This window comes from Falco peregrinus, chromosome 4, assembly GCF_023634155.1.
Source record: "Falco peregrinus isolate bFalPer1 chromosome 4, bFalPer1.pri, whole genome shotgun sequence".
Lineage (NCBI taxonomy): Eukaryota > Metazoa > Chordata > Aves > Falconiformes > Falconidae > Falco > Falco peregrinus.
Window position 1 is genome coordinate 96117046 of NC_073724.1, and position 18675 is coordinate 96135720.

The 18675-nt window shown below is 34.3% G+C and overlaps 1 protein-coding gene across 3 annotated transcripts in view; it reads right to left on the reverse strand.

The window, feature by feature from the left end:
* Positions 1-18675, reverse strand: part of NBEA (neurobeachin) — a 509659-nt gene that overhangs the window by 245268 nt on the left and 245716 nt on the right. For all 3 annotated transcript variants that reach the window (XM_027792046.2, XM_055802616.1, XM_005241160.4), the window contains exons 35-36: positions 15748-15809; positions 2729-2793 (exon numbers count right to left, since the gene is read on the reverse strand). In XM_027792046.2, coding sequence (XP_027647847.2) covers positions 2729-2793; positions 15748-15809 — 127 coding nt within the window. The remainder of the gene's footprint in view (positions 1-2728; positions 2794-15747; positions 15810-18675) is intronic.

Consider the following 18675-nt stretch of genomic DNA (forward strand, 5'->3'; position numbering starts at 1 on the left):
AAGAACTCTTTTCATGTCTCTTTTTACAGCCAACGTTGTAAATGCATCCAGCTCTTAAATAAAGAAGCCTGCTTGTGTATATACCCTAACGTAAATCTGAAATCCTAATTAAGCTGCTATCAGTGAAGCTCTTGACATGTGTGATACCCTCAATATCACATATTCATAGCATGAGACTTATTAAAAAGCAGCATAAAGTTCAAGATCCTAACCAGAATATCTCTAAATCTTTCAGGTATATTATAGACATGTACACTTCCAAATTAAATATCTTTGCATATGTTTTCCTTGAAAGTATTAATTCAAATCTACAGTCAGATACTCTTGTTGTACTAACAACTGTTATAACAGTTCCTGTTTTTAGAAAAGTGTATCAGTGTCTGTATGCTGAATCCTACAAATGTGTCATTCAGACCTTCCTAACAAAACAGTAACTAAAACAAAATACAGAAACAAACACAGTAAATCAACCGATGTAAAATGAAGATGCATTCATTAAATTGACAGGGCTTTTTCTTAACTACAACTAAACTGAAATATTGTATTTCAGAACATTTCTAATGAAGTCAAAGATCAGAAAGACACTCGAATTATTTCAAGCAAAATCAACAGAAGTTAGGTAATCAGAAAATCACCTTATAGCATCCATATATTAAACAAGATTGATATCTAACTGAAAGCAGTAAAATCTATTATCCTCTGCATTACACCTAAACATTTCCTCTACGTCAAAAGAAAAAGCTTTCTCAAAACTGTTGATTTATTTACCCAGGTCTCTCAAAATCTTACTTAGAAAGTCCTTCAAAATATTCTTAGTCTTCATTTTGCTTTTAATAATTTAAAATTCAATCATTATTGCCCAGCGATTATATGCAATTTTACATCCCATTAAGCCTGCTTTGTTTTAATTATAAAGACCCTTTGTTAGATTCCTTTAAATGATCCAGTTTATAATTTCAGGTTATCCTAGGGAGCACTTTAATTCAGCTGCACATTCATCAACTGTTTATGTCCTGTTAATTGTTGACAACTGCACAATTGCATTCTCTAGCTATGATTGATGAATTGCATTCACAAGTTTAGCTATTAAGCAGAATAAATATTTATAACAATTTCCAGTTAAAGGATTGTTATCTTTATACCCAAAAGGGTAAATTAAAAACAAATGGGCTGATTGCAAAGACGAGTGTTCTAATAATGCACACACACTTGTTCTAAAACACCTTTCTGACAAAAGTATATGGAGGAACATGCGTCTAAGGGCAGTTTGATTAAACATTCCTTTGACTGGATTTAAGCAGCAGTTCTTAAATACTATGTTGTTTTGAAAAGTTTTTGTTAGAGGGGAGTAGAGTGTTCACTGATATCTTAATACCTGACTGCTAAAAATATGCAGATGTAGGATTTGTTCAGAATAAGCATTTTATCAATAGCGAGCATGCAATAATATCTGAACTCACTAGCCTGGCTGAGAAAATAGAAAGGGTCAAAAGGAAATTTATTTTCATGTTTATTTATTTGTATTACTATCCAAGAACATAAGCTTCCTACAATTACTCAGTTTATTATCATGTAATATTTATTGTACAATGTGCAGTACATGACCCACACAGGTGAGTCCTATTATGGTGTAAACTCATATTGCCACTTCACAGCAAGAAGAATTTCCAAAGAAAAGACTAAATTTCCAACTGCTATATTGTGGTGTAACTTCAGTGTGCACAGGGAATCTGAAAGAATTTGCACCAAGCAAAAACTGGGTGATAAGCTACAAGTTCCTCTTTTCAAGGTATTCATATTCCTATACCTTAGTGTTTTCTAAACTTAATTTTAAATAAACGCATGATTTAACCACTGAAATATCACAACAAGACAAAAAAATATCCTCTAATAAAGAGAAGATTTGATACTTTACTTTGGTAATGACATACCAAAGGAAACCACACCTAAAATGACAGCATCTCTTCAACAGGTGTATTGCTATATGTTTTGTTTTTTTTTTTTTTTTCTCCAGCTGCACATATCAAGACATCTAGTTTCAAAGGGATTTAATGTACTGGCCAATATGTGTCACACACATTAGACAAGTGGCTCCATTTGTCTTTGGCATTCTACTACCAAGAAGGCCAAAGAGTCCCCCTTTGCTGCCCAGCTTGCTGGCTGGAAGTACTGGCAAACATTGCACAGAGTAAAAGACAGACACAGTATTAAAATTACTTGGGGAGTGATAATAAAGTATCTTAAGAATTTGCAAAAGCAAGACTGCTTTTATAAACATAATAACCTGCATGTTTTACAGAACTCAATTTGGACCAGAAATTCTAGGTAAAATAATTCCTTTTGAAATTATAGTACAGAGAAGTGCATCTGTACAATGAATGCAGTGCTCCTAAAACAGATGGAGCAGCAGATGGGTTTACAGATTGGGGTCCCTGGACTGTCTGGGTAAAACAACCTTGCTGCTCTGGAAAATGGTGGTTCAATTCTCAAATAAACCCAAACCTATATACAGTTCATGGGAGCTCTATTTCCTTCTGTCAATAAACAAAATTTTCAGAATTTATACAATTCCATATTAAATATTTGCTATATAAAGTATCTATACAATAAATCTCTTAATTAAAATGGCCTTTACACAATCTTTTTGGAACAGATGGTGAGGAAGTATTATCACCCAATGGAATAAATGCAAAATGACTACTTGTTCAAAAGCTTTAAAATTAATTACCTTCCTTCATTGATGAGCTCAATAAATGCAAGTCCTGCATTCTTCTGAATAGAATTTTGCCATTCCTAAGAAGATAAAATATAACATGATCAAAACCCAAGGATTTTAAACCACATTTCTGAAGCTGACCCTGATGACTTCCTAAGGAGCTTGAATATAGGCTGAACTTCTTAATTTAATGCTTTTTTTTTTTTTCCTTTTCAAAGAAGAATGACTTGATCATTTAAAAACTCTAATTTGTTTTGATTTTCAAATAACTTTTAGGTGGTCATGTTTTCTGTTTCACCCTTAAGCAAGCTTTAGTTTCCTTGTCTGGAGAATATGAAAATACGTCTTGTTTCTCCAGTTCATAGTTGCCCAATGAACATATTAAGTGCACCAAAGTATGACAGCAGTAGTTTCTTCATGTTGCTTCACTGTTACACCTTGTACATTTTATCATATAGGGCAGACAACAATGTGTATACCACCCACCCCTCCTTGAGTTCAGTCTTTGCTTCTGCCCCATTACAAATGAAAACAAAACCAGTTGCTAATAACAAACTGAGTTTTTAAAATTCTTCTACTGTTAACATGGATTTCCAAGATAAACTTTTGAAACTAATTTAAACCACCTAATCAATATTAAAAGATAACAAGTTCTATTTCATATACCACTAAGTTAAAGAGAAAATTCTCAATGCATCACAAACAGCTTCTATCACTGCCTCTATCACACCAACAGACTTTTGATACTTGAGATAAAAAAAGGTTGAGACATCTCTCTAGCAAGTGAAGATTGCTTTCTTTTGGGACAATACCTTAAAACTTTAAGAGTAATAAACAATTCCTTTTCATCATATAGAAAAAAAGAAATCAAAATACATCTTTTGTACAAAAAAAAGTAAAACAGTTCAGAGATAAATCATCTAGTCTGAGACTTCATCTTATAAACAGAAATGGGTAGAGAGAGCTACAGTTACAGAACTATTCTGCTTTACATTTAATTTTTTACAGGACTAAAAAAATCATGCAGAAATTCCTAATGCTTGTTTCCTGATACGGGCAAAAAAAGATACCTTTGTACAGATAAGGAAATTTTCTCAAAGAATAGTTGTGAAAACTAATCACTAATCAGCATGGTGCTTCTTACTGATCATAGTAATTCACAGATTTGATCAAGTCATGCATCTTACAAAAAACCAGCAAGAATTATCTTGTACTCATGATTGACTTTATAAGAGGCAGCTACTGAAATACTCAAATCATGAACATACTCTTAACCCATTACTAAAGAGGTAAGTCCTGGTTAGGGAAGGTGGAGTATCAAGACTCTAGCTTGTGGTCTAGAAAACCATTGTAACAGGTCCTTTCTTCAGAGCTGTTGATTTTGTTCTTTTCCAAATCCACTAACCAAAGCAAGCCTAATGATCTAATTTCTGGAAGCAATTAAATTACCTTGGTACAGTACAAAGCTACTCTGAGAAACTACAAAGAAAAGGATTCAGTTGCCTAAACATAGGCAACTAGTGCCAATGGAAGAAACAATAGTCTGGGTTTGAGACAGTATTTGAGGTGTATCATTATATATTTTTTTTAAATCAGAGCCCTTTACTGTACACTATATAAAAAAAAACTATTAGCATTTTCTTTTGAGATGATTTTCTGCACCACAGCTGCTATGACTTTGCAGTGAAGAAAACAGAACTGTTATCACTACAATTCAGGAAAGAAGTTGAAAAGAGAAGAAAAAAAAGAAAGGAAAAAAGGCTTCTTAAAGACAGCTAGAAGAAAGCATGCTGATTAAATTTTTAAAGAGAGACAGAGGGTCTACCTGTGTCTGCAAAAGACCAAGAAATTCTTGCACGTATTTTTTCAGATCTTACTGTTCAGTGCACATCTCAGATACTGCAGGACATCCAAGATGTCCTGGATATCTTAAGGTACCTAAAGAGGCATTAGATATCTATGTGGAAGCAAACAAATCTCTTCTTATGTCCCCACAGGTGGAAAATCTCAGCAATTTATCCAAAGTAAATATTCACATTAAAAATGTGTGAAACCTGCCCAACTATCTACCAAAAACTAGTGGAAAACGTACTGATGCAGAACCAGAAAGAAACCAGGATTCATGCATTGCTTCACTTCAAACTCACTACTACAAATACCACTACAAACTCCTAACCTTCCATTAACCCACAGATAGGGGAATAATTATTACTACTACAATTTCCTCTCCATTTTAGGTGTAATCTAATATAAAAGATTCATGATCCTGAGAGGTGAACCGTAGTTGTGAAGAGGCACCAGGTTTTCTTTTTTCCAGTTTCTTTTTAAAAACCCCCAACAATAAACTGAAATATTTAGAAATGCTAGCATTACAGTTGCATTTCAATAGCCATTCAGATCACTGCATGAACTTTAAGAACTGAATTAAGATGTGGAGTTGTATGCTCAAAGAATGTGCAGCAATTTTTTTTTAGAGTTTCTGTGAAATTTAAGATAATATTTCTCACCCTCAAGATACAAAAACCAGAAAGATAAACACCAAATGTAATGGATACAGTGATGGTGGGTGGGAAATTTATGCTATAGGCAAGTAGAATCATAGTATAGCTATTTGGTTATTAGCAGCTAAGTTCTTGAATGACTACACTACATCTCAGGTGGTTCTTGTGTAGTTCATATCCAGAATCTTCTGGGCCTTAAACAAGAGTTGGGAGACACTTCTGTGCCTCGGAAGTGTTGATGCCAATTACATGCTGAAGTAACAGAAGACTTGACAAAAATATGTAACAGAGAATTTCTTCTATACAAGAGGAATGTATTGACCTTTCTTCCTTTGGGGTTCCTGATTGACAGTGCCAGCAGTGCACCTCTCAGAACAAGGTAAGGTGTAGAAGACTCAGAGTCAGAGGCACATTCAGAGACTAACACAGACAGTGTTCAAGAATGATGACACATAACTTCTTTGTACTAAAACCAGAATGAAGATACCAAATTTCATTTCTAACTTTATTAATGTTGAAACAAATAAAAATAAGTCTTCATACACAATAATTAAACATTGTAACATTAGACATTCAGTTAAATTACTTTCCCGTATGGTTATGTTCTGAATATTTTATATTACGCCATTTTCTATTGAAGACATCAAAAACGTACTAAATCATCAGGATATTGGCAATTGCCAACCCCTGTCCCCACCTAACTTGTCCTCCTCCTCTATTCTATTGTTGCTTGAAAAGCATCACTGCACCCAGAAAGCATGAGTACATGTTCCTTGACAGAAGGTTCAGACTGAATCCTATTATGAAACTGTCCATGCAGAGGAGAACAAGATGAATAAAACTGGGATGAGAATAAAAGGCTGAAAATTCTAAAAATTGAACCATAACATAGTACAGATATTATTTGAAATTCAGGGTTTTTTTTAATTCACACCATTTTGAACATTTTTTTCTTCTCTGATATTCTTACAATTTTTACTTTTGAGTATATTTTCCTAATCCTATTTTTTAAATATTCTCAGTACACTAATAAAAATGGGAAAAAAAAAGACACCAGAGAGTATTAACAAATTTAGCAACATCTTAAATTGAAGAGAGTATTAACAAATTTAGCAAATCTTAAATTGATACCAGAAAATTTGCACAGGTGAAAAATAATAGCCAAGGAGTAAAAAAGGAACAACTAGGCTTGACATGCTAAGAACTATTTTTTTAGTTTATATAATACTTCTTTCCAAATTAACTTTTGCTTACAATAATTTTTTTAAATTTTTATTCATGGTGATTAGGGAATTTCTTTAAAAATATATTGTGAAAATAATAAATAATAAGCCTGACATAATAGCTTTATAAAAAAAAAGGAATAGTGATTCTCAGAGTTTTCATAATTTACATAGGAACTCTTACCCTTTCCACTTTCCGCAAGGAAGTCTAAGATTGTATCGCAAATTACAAGTTTCTCAACAAACTGCGGTTACTGAGTGGACAGATACCTGGTGTAGTAACCACCCCACAATTCTCCTTCCACTACAGGTGCCACTGTCTCGATCAATTGTATCTTCTGTGGAATTCTCTCTTCTCCATTTCTTAAACTGATCTATTTTTTGCCCTTTTGTCATACTGAACCTTTACTGAATTTTCTAGTCTAAAGTATTAATAATTCAGTTCATATCTCAATACTTCAGTCACTGTCATAACTCCTTGAGACAGGTGAAATTCTTCTCCATTGACTCCTTTCTAGGCCCTTGAATATGTTTAGACAAAAAATCTTGTACAAACCAGAGCAGGTGCTACCTTTTATGTGGAGAAGAAAGAGGAAATTCCATAAAAATGTGTTTGCAATTCACAACATGCATGTAGGTTAGCTAAGGTTTGAACTCCATGTTGTGAAGTTACCTTCTAAAATCACCAATAACTTCCTTTATTTGAGAGGAAAGATTTAAAGGAAATGATACAAGATTGAAGGAAATGGCAGAAAACCATGTCCATTAAAAGTAGGTAAAAGCAGAAAAAACCAACTGAATTTAAGGTACAGCCTCATAATTATTTTTAGCAGATTACTCATAATTTTTTGAGAAGATTATACAGTTTTTAAGATCATAGGGCTGTCCCTACCATTCCTAGAAGAATTTATTTAAAGATATTGAAGTCTTAAAACCTTCCATTACTGTTTGGAATTAGAATCAGATCTAAGTATTCCAAATTCACTGCCTTTATCCCTCTCTCACACTCGGATGTATCTGGCTGATAGATGATAAATAAAACGTACTTTTGGTCTACCCTTTCAAGTAAAATTGTGATCAATTTTTGGATTTTATGATAGGTCATCCACTTTAAAAGTGACTATTTCCCATAGTAAGGAAGTTGCAGAATGGCATCCTCCTGGGAGGCAAATCTGCAAGTATTTGAATACTTCTTTTGGATTCTGGCCAAATCACAGAAAGGAAAAGAATGTGAAACTTTCACAGCACTTATTTATGTGAATATGACTCTAACAATGCAGCAAAGGCAACAGGAAGTTTTAAATTTCACTTTCACAAGACTAAAGCCTTATTTTTCCTTTATTTTCCTGACTTGGAGTAATATGTAAATTTCTTGCTTTCTTGGAAACATACAGACACATTGCCCTTCTGATCACCTGTGGCAATTGCCTAATTTATCTTGGAAATTAAGTCAAACGTTCCCAGAGGAACATTTCACTGGTACCTTAGAAGAAAAGAATAATAATAAAAAAATCCACAATTGCAAAAGCATTTACATTATCCAAACAACACTAGGCAAACAGCCAAATTTATTTAGATGATATAATATTAACATTCACCACCTTGTGGAAATTCTGCACATATTCTAATACAGACAGAAGATACGCGTTAGAAGACACACGCATATCCGCATCTTCTAGAGCTTACTTCGTGACTGGAAAAATAGTTTGTCATTTAAGAGACCCTAAAATTATTATTAACAACTTGTGTTGCTATGTATGGCTATCAATCATAAAAGCCAATCCACTTATTACTCAACCAATCTTTAATGTTAAAGGTGAATAACTAATCTGAAGTCTTCCAAAACGCACCATTAAAAAGAAGACCTTTTGATGTACAGAAAACTATCCTTCACATTGTCTCCACTGTATATACAGTGAAACCCACAAAAAATATGGTATAGTTATTAATAATGATGGTCTCAGATAATGAGCTTTTGCAGCCTTTCTCAGCCCTTTAAGAAATAAATACCAGCTGATGACTTCTGACTTTCTAGGTATTTTCCTCTGATCTAAGATTTTTCTCAATTGTAGGCAACTTAGTAGAGCAGTCAGGGGAAGACACCTTGTCGTATTAGGATACGGGGAAATTAATTCTTACAGTTTCCTGATCCTGCCTGTTTTGCCATTAATCTAGAAGAGGTTCAGATCAGCATCTTGCTGATGTGTAATAAATTTATTCTTTGACATTTTTTGACAAAAATACTCTGACAAGGACAGGCAAGAGAAAGGACCAGAAGTTCTGTGATGACTGGTGTATGAAAGATATTGAGGAAGAGATGCTGCTTATTACTAAAGGAAAAACACAGTAGTTTTCTGAGTGTATGGGGATCTGGAAGAACATCTCACAGAATAATCAAGAAAGTAAAATTGCCCAACAAGTAGAAAAGAATACACTGATGGTTTCCATTTGAAAGTTAGATTATCAGAAGCAGATGGCCAAGAGATGAAGCCAGATTGGTCTGGAAGACATTCCACACATGGACAAGGAATTAATGCAAGAAAATTCTCTGACACCCCTTTAGTGTAAAAAAAAAAAAAAAAAGACAATTCAAAATGATAATCTTCTTGTAGAATTCTATAAAGCAAGTAAGAAACATTAGGGAGAAAAAAAAATACCCACCCAAACATAAAACATAAAACAATCACTCCCAACAAACCACTCAATTTCTAGAGAAAAAAACCATAAAGGAAAAAGTTTACTACCTCCCCTGTAGCTTGTCCAGGAGTTCATTTCTGGTTTGGAAATTACACTAAATGAGTATAATAACCTATTTGTGTACAGGCCGTGTTCTGGATTGTGAAGAGCCCTAAATCAACATCAGAACATACATGTTTATGTTCATTAGCATCTGGAGTGCTGTGTCCAGTTCTGGGCTCCCCAGTTCAAGAGGGATAGGGAACCACTGGAGAGGGCCCAGTGGAGGGCTGCAAAGATGATGAGGGGACTGGAACATCTCCCTGATGAGGAAAGGCTGAGAGAGCTGGGCCTGTGTAGCCTGGAGAACACTGAGAGGGGACCTTATCAATGTCTGCAAATACCTTAAGGGCAAGTGTCAGGAGGATGTGGCCAGGCTCTTTTCAGTAGTGCCAAATGACAGGACAAGAGGCAACAGGCACAAACTGTAACATATGTGTTCCTTCTGAATATGAGAAAGAACTTTACTGTCAGGGTGACAGAGCACTGGAAGAGGCTGCCCAGAGAGGCTGTGGAGTCTCCTTCTCTGGAGACATTCAAACCCACCTGGATGTGACTGTGCAAGCTGCTGTAGGAGAACCTGCTTTAGCAGGGGGTTGGACTAGATGATCTCCAGAGGTCCCTTCCAACCCTGACCATTCTGTGTTTCTGTCATTCCCTTCTACATTATATTTTAATTCAGACTTTTGCAGTGATATGATATGAAGCACCATATCCTCCTAGTTGCACTGGTACAGAGACACTGAGTTATTCAAAAGGACAATGTGAACACATAGCCAAATAGTTTCATGATTAGGAAAAAGAAAGATTAAAAATTTACACCTCCACAGGAATTTGCATAACCAACCTTAATTTCACCATTGAAGTTATACCAGACTTAATTTCCTAGATAGATTAAGTCTCAGGTCCATTGTTCTTTAGATTTAAGAGAAGCTGTCATTATTTAACTTGTCTTCAGCCTTCCTACTGCCGTTGGTGTCAAAAAGAAAAATAGCAAGCACTCTGTTCATGTGCTGCTATCACAGTTACTCTGAAAAAGCTGTCACTTATCAAAGAAAAATTAAGGAGTATGAGAACTCTAGGAATACCGTTGGAGCTAGTAAATAAGGACCAACAAGCATAACTCAAGTTGAATCTAATACTGGCAACAAGAGTAAACAAATACAAAATTATTACAAAAAGGTTTCCAATAATGCATAAAATGAAAATGTAAAGTAGATATACAAATAGTGTAGTACAGAAATAAAGCTAACTTTCTTAAGAAGATGGAGCCTGGTAAGATACCTGTGAGGATGGTGCTTGATAAGAAGGCACTGTACAGCAGAGCTTGACAATTCCTACTTAAACTTGGCTAGAAAGCTTTGAATAGATACGTTTAGTATCAAGAAGTATGGATTGCGTTTCTATTGTATGAATCCCACATTTCAGAGCTTATGGTCAGCTGTAGGACCTGAAAAGGATTTCTTTTTCTGCTTGGTTTCTGTGTCGGGCAGCTGCCAATTTCTGAAGCCCAAGATCTATCCCATACTTTGAAGCAGAATGTACATGTAGATGTGTTTGTGCGAACTGAAATGTCTCCATTGCCTGGTTGATGGGTCTTCCTATATTGTCAGAGCTAAACCTACCCCCAGATTTCCTCAGTGAGAATTTCCTTCAAACTTGCACTGGTAAGGCACATTTTTGGGGTTTTTTTTTTTTTGTTTCTTGTTTGCTTGCTTTTGTACCTCCCCTTGCAGTGAGGTTAATTTCTTTATATTGTTTCAGTTTTTTTCTTGTCACTTAGGACAACAGGCAAATGCACTCATTTGCCTTCCCCTCTCCTGTCTTCTGCCCCATTTTGCCACTTCATTATAGTTTTCATTTATGTAGGATATATAGTAGTATACAACTACTACATTTTTACATGCGTCAAACTGCTAGAAAGTGTTTTATGGACTGTGCTGCATGGCAGCAGATCTTTCACAGATCTTTTTTGATAACGTATGTACTGAATGGCTGCCTGTGGTATGGAGAGACAGACTGGATTCAGCCAAAGCAGCTTCTAAGTTTCCAGGTTAAGAGACAAGACAATGCAGACAGATACAACTCCTTTATGAGGCTCATACTGTCAACCAATGTTTGAAAAACTTAGCTGAAGCTCAGTTTACCCATTAATTACATACTGGAGTTGTCAAGTTATGGATATACTCTCAGGATAGTTTGCTTTAATTAAGTCATTTTAAGTTCTACAATTTTTCATAAAAGTAAGCAATTTATAGAATTTACAGCTTAATTATAAGAGGGACTATATATCAGCATGTATTTGATAATCTCCAAACGGGTTTTAATTGCCAGTTTTAAGAAAAACATTTCTTGGTTATGTATATCCTTTTCTTCACTCCCTATATAGTTTCTCTAAAAAAAGCCTATTTATAAAGGATAGCATCTAAAATAAATCTTTTTCCTCAACATAGTGATTCATAAGTGGATTATTTTCATTCAAGTTTTGATATTTCTTTTGGAGGCTCCTGAATTACCATATTGATCAAACATCCAACATGGGTGGTGGTGGAGTCAACAGAACAATGTATTGAAAGCTACAAAATTGTGAACATTTGACTGGTATTCTACATGTATTCTACAACCACAAATGACCTAGTATTTTTTCCCTAAAGTAACCATTTATCCATTATAATAGTTGTATTTTTAAACAGGTAAAGTAGCAAGATGTCTTAAATACTAAGACAGTATTTTCTGTTTAAGAATATAAATTTCCCCTGTTAATAGATAAGATACAGATAAATACAAGTGGCATGAGATAAAACTCTTTTGGGATAACATCATTCAGTTTCTGCAGAAGCTGTATCCCTAAAGAGAAAAATTTGCTGAAGGTCTGGAAGCAATTAGAACCTATTGTAGTGTTTTGGCTAACTAAAAAAAAAAAAAAAAAAAGAAAAAAGTAATTGAACTCTAAATCTGTGTAAGAAGAAACTATACTGCAAAAATTCATATTGGCTATTTTTTTCTTTTAAATTGTATGTTTTATTGAAGAAATCTGCCACTCCAACAGCAACACAGCTGTGACATGCTCAACCAGGCTGAGGGAACAAAGACCAGCTAATCAAGCACAGATCTTGTCAAACATAACACATCTTCATCCATTTTATGTTAAAATAGACAAAATCCAAATGAAAATGCCTATTTTATGAAAAGTGAAAATCATTGTGTGTTTATTATCAATTATCTAGAAAAAAAATACATTCCAAGTACTTGGGTGTATGCTTTTGGTTTATATAAGAAATAAAGAAAATAAAGCCTTCAAACTAACCTAAATTTTGTGAAGCAGATGATATTATGAAAAGATAAAATCGGTGCAAGGAAGCAAGTTACAGTGCAAGAGAGATTCAGAAAGTACAAAGAGTGAAGTTTTTGTTCTTCCTCAAACCTACAAATGATTCACTATCCCTACAGGAGTTCCTTTAAAACTTAAAATGTATTTTTCACAGAAACTCCAAATTCCTTTGGGGGAAAGGCTTGATTGCATATCCCTCAGAGTCTAAAAGGCTGCCCATATGAACTGAATTATCCATGACATGTACCTTCAGACATTTGTAATGTGATATTTCATGTAAATTTAGACCATACCTTGGACGTGAGCCGCTGGCAATGTTGATTTTATTCAGGAGCTCAGATAAGAAAAAAAATTCTGACATCCTTGCTAATCTGTAGTTGTTAACATGGAATTTCCAACATAAAGAGCATAAAAGCATCTAATTTGCTGTAGCAAATGAAAGGAAAACAAACTTCGCATTTCCCTTTCCTTTTCAATGTCTAAAGTTACTCTGTTCTGTGCAAACAAAATTGCACTTTTCAAAGGTTTTTAGTATCGTCATCTATCTTTTAAGTGACACATTTCAAACTTGCCCATATAATCTGTAGAATGTCATTCAATTTGAATATGAAGGATTTACCCATGTTAGGAAGAAAAGCCCTAGTTACATTAGGATTACTAAAAAACCACAGTACTTTACATAGTCTTTCCAGTTCATATTACTCAATTTATCATATGGAAAAGCTCAGGCAGCACTATCTCTTTTTTTATAGAGATGAGTTAACCTCATTTGCTGTGGACCACATCTCCTACGATCCTGATTCCAAGTTCTGTTAGCTATAGGCTCGATTACGATATTACGCTGTCTCCTATTCTCTTCTAGCCATTTTATGCGTTAGCATTTTTATAGCATTTACCTCATGTTTCCTTTTGACAAATAGTTTCAAAATGTAAAGAGAAAAAAAGAACACAATTTTTACTTCAGATGAATAGAACTACAGACCTGTTTGTTTAGTACACCTATAGGATTAAATAGAATATTCTGAGGAGAGGCATTTACAGAAGCTATACTTTTGGAGTTAGGAAGATGAGGGGAGGACAATGCAATTTGCACCACTACTGCCCCCTGTTGACCAGCTCCTGTAGAAACATTTAACATCACCAACGAACATTAACGGTATTAGCTTCTAAACATCAGGACACACAAAATCTTCCTTATTTAGAGGATAAGAAAACAGCCCTGAAGTATCAGATGGGGTAAAAAAACTGAAAGCTTGCAATTTCCCAAGTAACTGGGTAGATTGAAAGCAGTTCTCCCAAACAAACAATGAAGAAAACTAATAAATATTCAAAACTTCAAAATGATTAGGCTCTTCACATTATTTCAGGTATAATATGAATATTATCTTTAAAATAGTCACTTTTATTTTAAAATAATAAATAACACATATAATAGCCATAAAAACAACAAATTGATTTAGCTACATTTGTTACATAGCTTTACTGGGATGTCTAAAGAAAAAGCATTGCAGAAAGAGCTTAAATTTCTCTCTCTTCCTTTCAATCAATATTTGAGGCAAAGTTTCATCTCTAGGGCCCTTAATGGCAGGAATTCCTGGAGCCAGCAAATGAGTAATGTTAAACCTATGATTAGATGATGAGGCCATCAAAGACACTAGATCCTAATGCTACATTCCACTTCATTCCTGAGAACTGCAGTAAAACCAAAGGCTAGGAAGAAAGGACTCTAAGTTATTCCTTCCCTGAAGAAAATGCTTCAAAAGATGCTAAAAAAAAACAAACAAAAAAACCCAAGGTTGCATGACATGAACATAGAGCTCAAAAGCCTTAATGGATCTTTTGGAATTTTCCTGGAACCTGGGACTTCACCATTAGGTAACAAATTTTTCAAGTGCCCTGCTGGATAAGGTTTGAAGTTCAAACCCCACTGAGGATTCCTGCCAGGGATGTATTTTTCTTTTACTTTTCCCTAACCAATATCCACCCTGGCTAAAAGAGGAAGAAATAAAAAGGAAGATACAAAAAGAAAAAAAAAATAATAAAGGAAAACAAGATTTAATGATTTCCTTATGACACAAGCATGAAGAAAGACAACCTACGGACTGGCAAACAGAAGCAGCAGGTAAATTAGAACTCCCTCCCCCAAAATCAGTTGTTAATAGTAATTATTTTCAGATAGATTCCTGAAAAGTAGATCTTGATTTCAATTACCCCTAGAAACTCGTTTGTTTTCAGTACATTTTTGGTGCATGTTCTCAATGTACAGCAGTGAATGCTCAAGTAAAGCTACAAACAAGTAATTTCCTTGATAGTAATATAACAAGTTAACCTGGGCATTTTATATAGTAACTTGGTTTGAGTTTAACTGGTATTGTAAATCTGCGGGGGACTTGGTAAATGAAATGCTGTTAATAAGTCTTTAGAGAAGTGTAAAAACTTGTGAAGTTATTTGGATCTGTTAGGCCATCATATTTTTCTTGTATTTTACAAAATGAGCAAAATTCTAAAATATTTGTTGATAACTTATTACTGGCAGCTTAAAGTAAAAGGCTATATATATGAAATTAGCCAATAACACTTCTGTCAAAACAAATAAAATTAAAATTGATATATAAACAACCCAAAAAATATGAGGAATTATTTTAGTTTTGAGTATTTTACTTGTGAAAGCAACTCAAAATGTTAACTGATTCAGATTTCTGAGAAACCCATTACTGATATGCTAAAACCCCAATAATTAACTATAGCATTTTTAAAATAGAAATAACCTGCTGCCAGTCCTTGAGGACTATCTAATAATTTTATATACTGAAAGCTACACAAAATATCCAGTACGTTGTCATGTATATCAAAAGTAATAAAGTCACCACAAAATAAGGTTTTAAAAGTTACTAACTCAAAGGCAGATTTCAACATTAAATTATGACAACAGTATCCTATTTACATAATTCTAAATAGGAACTGGCTTTAAAGTGAGTTCATACACAGAAAAAGTGCATAAAGTACATCCATATCTTCTACAAAACGAATGCAAATATACCTTGTATACCACATGAATATAGACAAACTATACAATATATATAAAAAAATATCTGCAATTTATATGCTACCAGGAGAGTTTAATTTGTATTTTCTTATAACGAAATGGAAGAAACAAACGGCAAGATAGAATTCTTAGGCTGGCAGTAATGCGGCACTATGCAAAGAAACTAATACAATTAATACCAGAGAATGTCTTACCTGTGAACAAAGCAGCATAACAAGTTCAACCACTGAAGTACTTGACTTCATACAAACCAGACCTGCAATAAATAGTCAAAGATGAATTTAAAAGATTGGTGATATTTAGTTATTATAGATTCATGGTTTCAGAAATTCCATAAAATATTTGTAATGTATTTTTTGTCACTCAAATACACTAAAACAACTTTCAAGCACAAATATCTAAGAATTTCAGATTCAAACATACTTAAATGTTCAGAGAGCAACAAAGAATCACCTGGAATAATCTATACCAGGTTCAGGACAGAATGTGTTTTGATTAAGTCTTTTTGGTACTTAGCTTAGTTCAGTATTTAGCTAAATAAATAAATACCTATCTATACCATCCAAAGCAATTTACTATATGATAAACATAAGAAAATAGTCTTTGAATATTAAATCCTGTAAATTCTTAGGAATAAACATTCAGATGTTATCAAGTAGAGCATAAGGCCTCTGCTTAGAAATTGTTTTAATTCATCTGGTAACTGATTTTCCTGTATTTGAAAGCTTGAGTGTGAATGAAAGAGGCATTCATGTGAAATCTTCTCTTTATTAAAATTATAACCCATAATTTGTAGACCGTGTTTCTTAAAACAAACCTTGAATTATGCAGCCTAACTGTTATTTATTGTTTGTACTTCATTTAAATGATCAGTACCACCAATATAGATACTGGTTTGCAGCTTTGGAAATGCAAATTCACTTTCTGAGAGAAGGGTATAATATCTAAGTATTCAAAAGATGCATCGTACAGAGACAAGGAGGAAATTACACTTCTACTGTTAACTTTATATATGGTAGTTTCTGTTACCTAAAATCATACAGACGTTGATATGAAGGTTTAAGGCATGGAAACACTTTGTTTGTACTATAAAAATGATAAATTCACACATCTAAGGCTTACAACTAAGGACTAAATAGGAAGCTGAAAAGCAAACTGATGTGCTTTAAGTAGGTTCCTACAAACAGCGATTAGAGACAAAAGCACTCCTACACAATAGCACATATATTTATTGTGGGTAGCAGATAAATACCCTTTTGTGCCCATTTTGCTAACAACCCCATCCTTATTGTATACTAACACAGAACAAGCTGTAAGAAACCACTAGGATTCCATTCTATCAGATATATGGGCAGACAGTTAACTAATGAAATAAGAGGCAGATGTGCAAAGCTCATTTAGGGAGACAATTGTTGTAATTGATCAGCTATTCTCATGCTCAAGTGCTAGAGGAGCAGAAAGATTAATGGGATACTTATCACCTGCAGGCTACCTCCACTTTCTGAAAGCTGACAAAGAAAATCCAAACAGAAGACGGAACTTTACAGTTAAGCCAATGCAGGTAGCACAGAGACGTCAGGTAGCACAGAGACGTCAAATATTTTATCATAGAATGTTCTCTGGTTTATTATGAGTCCACCACATATTCTGTAAAACTAAAAACCATATCTTTTCTGTTAATACACTCACCATCTTTCAAAATCAGACCCCAGGTGTATTAAAACATGATCAAAGAAAAATAATGCTCCTAGAAACATTCCCATGCTACAGTCTTCTAAATCTGTACATGTCTGTACCTTCTGATTTTTCATCAAAAGAATGAACGTGTCCAGAATAAGCACCATACACAGTTATGGGAAATAAACCAATTAAATTACATAAGAAAAGTTTATGCATCAACAGTAATTTCTTTGTATCTTCACCAACTTTCCAAAAAGAAGAGAAAAGTCGATGCAAAATATACATTTTGAAGAGAAACACACAATGACTATTTCCTGGCTTAATTCATTAAAGTAGAAGTTCATAACTTTAAAAAACAGTTGGTGATACTTATACTGCCTGTGTACCTTCAAACAATATGAAAAAAAGTTTGGAGCATGGACCAAAACAAATGTATCTAAAATGGCACAAAGCTGGGATAAGTACTCATAATTGTCATCCAGGTAACAATGATGATCAGTATGAAAAATAATAAGATTTTTTGTGTACTATATCTAACTTTTTAATAGCCTGATGATTCTATGGGCTTGAGTAAAGAGGTCATGTCACCTAAAATGGATATATTTTCTCTGTTTGTCCGGACATCACTTGATAATTTTTGTACATCACATCTAATCAACTGCAAGTTTGGATGTAGCATTCTAGCATCAGATAGGAGAACTGGACTGATTTTGGTGAAATTCAGAAAAAGAAAGAGGATACAGGACTGACATCTGGTTAGCACATCAGCACACCCATTAGTTGCAGCCAGCTCTGTAATTCCCTGCTGACGAAACAATCCATATTAATAGCCACCAACACCTCTCGTAGCCAGCAGTATTTAAAACTTGGCATTCTAGGAGGCTGGTTTTCATGTCAAAAAGAAACAAATAACTATCTTAGGGAAAGCAGCACTTTTCATATGTGAAAATATAGAGGGAGATAGGAAAGCTTCATAAAAGAATTTCATGGCATCAAAGATGGATGCAAGGAATACAACTTCGCAGAGAGCTCAGTCTACAGAAATCAAGTGTGCAGCACTCTAATTACAAATAAGCAAAAATAGGAGGAGCCATGACAGAAAACGGGGAATCCCATGCATCTTGGTGGGTAGGAAGAAGGAAATAGAAACAAATACTTTCTATTGACCTTTAAGTATTCATACCATACATTCCTTGAAGTAAAGCAGAATACAGAAATGTGAAAGATTCATAGCAGGGCCACCATAAGCATTGTAAGCTTCTTGCTTATCAGACTCCTGTTCCCACTTCAGGGACTCCTTGCACTCAGATCATGAGGGAAAGTGTGTGCCCTCCATTACATGCTCAATTTCCTCCCTCCTAGCTGTCAAGGGCTCTATCTTTGTGTCCCTCCTGCTTCTTCCTATTTTTGTTTATTTCTGATTAAGCAGTTAAAATTTCAAA